The 1,943-nt window shown below is 33.0% G+C and overlaps 1 protein-coding gene across 1 annotated transcript in view; it reads left to right on the forward strand.

The window, feature by feature from the left end:
* PSMA8 (proteasome (prosome, macropain) subunit, alpha type, 8) overlaps window positions 1–1,943 on the forward strand; it is a 66,454-nt gene that overhangs the window by 32,962 nt on the left and 31,549 nt on the right. The window contains exon 3 of the mRNA XM_012641753.1: window positions 92–225. Coding sequence (XP_012497207.1) covers window positions 92–225 — 134 coding nt within the window. The remainder of the gene's footprint in view (window positions 1–91; window positions 226–1,943) is intronic.

A 1,943-nucleotide genomic window follows, 5' to 3' on the forward strand; every position in this document is an offset into this window, starting at 1 on the left:
CTGTCATCTTCCAAACAGAGCAGCAGCAGCAGAGATGATAACATGTTTCAGATTGGGAAAATGAGGTATGTTAGTGTTCGGGACTTTAAAGGGAAAGTTCTAATTGATATTAGAGAATATTGGATGGATCCAGAAGGTGAAATGAAACCACGAAGAAAAGGTATTTCTTTAAATCCGGAGCAGTGGAGCCAGCTGAAGGAACAGATTTCTGACATTGATGATGCAGTAAGAAAACTGTAAAATCCGAGCCATATAAAACCTGTACTGTACTAGTTGTTTTAATCTGTCTTTTTACATTGGCTTTTGTTTTCTAAATGTTGTTTTCCAAGCTATTGTATGTTGGATTGCAGAACAATTTGTAAGATAAATATGTTTTTTTAATGTGCATTATTAAAAATGTTCTGAGTGAAGCTAATTGTCATGTTTATTAAGGAAGAATGCTTTGTGCCCACCACCTAGTGTAAAATAAAATGGAATAATACAATCTCAGCTGTTGTGGCCTTTTTTGATCAGAAGATACTGTTTAAGGCCAAAAGTAACAGTTTTATAAAGCTTTTAGTTTCAATTCACCTTTTACAATAAGAAGGATTTGTGTTTATAAACTTTCGGTTTGTGAAATCCATACTTGATCTGTTCTTTTCCAACCGAATTTTTAGACTTGTTTTGACTTTTCCACTCCAAGGGTATTTCAGTCTTTTCTTTTTTACTTCATTTTCTTTTAATACCTTAATTTCTTTCAGTTCAGTTTTTATTGCACTCTTTACTATTTTCCTTGAATATATTCTAATTTGAAAAGTCAGTGAAACTGTCAAAATGTTATGTCAATAAGGTACGTCTATGAGAACTACAATCACTAAATCTACTGTATTAAATATTAGCAGATATAGTTTGATAAGCAACATGGCTCGTATGAAAACTCTGAGCAAGTGTATGTCATTACCCATAGTGTTCTGTGTAGTTATTGCTTAGTCTGCAGAAAATAATGACTTAGGTGAGATGTCTGATTTGCTTTCACTTATGAAACATGTTCACCATGGGATGGTGTCTATAAAATGAGATATTAAACTAGACTAGGATTTAATAAAAACTGTGAAAGCTTACTGGCCTAACATTTTATTTTATAACATTGAGTATGGATGATATGTAGCCAGAGATGTCACTGAGCTTTTTTGTCGTAGTAGGTAATGTAGGTAGTTTGTAGGGGAAGGAGCTTATCAAGCATATACTTGTGTTTTTTGGCCTTTGCTTGAGTAGACTTGTTTATTTTGCAGTTAATCTACTGAATAGTGGCATTCTCGACTTGATGTTACTAAGCTTTAGCAGACACTCATAAGTGGTTTTCATTTAACCTAATGACGAAGTAGACAGATTGAGGCACAGATTTCAGGGGCTTTGCAGCAATAAATAGGGCATGGTGTGCCTTAGGAAAAGAATGTTTGTAAAGGAAACTATAACAAATGAAAGAAGGTGGCAGTGAAGAGGAAAGAGTTCTCGTCTAAATGATATACACATGATATTTTGAGATTTTTATAACATCAATAGGACACAATTCTAGATAGAATAGTAAAAATAAATGTTTAAAGATGTAGAAAATTTGTGTTGACAAATTATTATTTTTGGTAGCAAATCTCAAATGGCTACTGCCATTAAGGGCTGCCATAGCTGAGAGTTGCACTATTTTGCTACCAAGTTTGATTCCTACATCTAAAGCATTTTGTGGTAGAATTGTCAAGGACTTAATTTCAAAACCATCTGCCAGGCCACATAGGTACCAGTTTTTTCTGGCAGCTATTCTGTGTGTTTTTTTTTTTTTTTTTAACATTTTTTAGAGTACTTTTTTAGTGTATTTAGCAGTGCAAATTGATAAAATAAATTTGTGGTTTAGTCTTCATCAAATAATGGGTACAGTGTGTTCAAAATACATATTTTAGACAAACATGCTT

The sequence above is a fragment of the Propithecus coquereli genome, unplaced genomic scaffold (assembly GCF_000956105.1).
Source record: "Propithecus coquereli isolate 6110/MARCELLA unplaced genomic scaffold, Pcoq_1.0 Scaffold17, whole genome shotgun sequence".
NCBI lineage: Eukaryota > Metazoa > Chordata > Mammalia > Primates > Indriidae > Propithecus > Propithecus coquereli.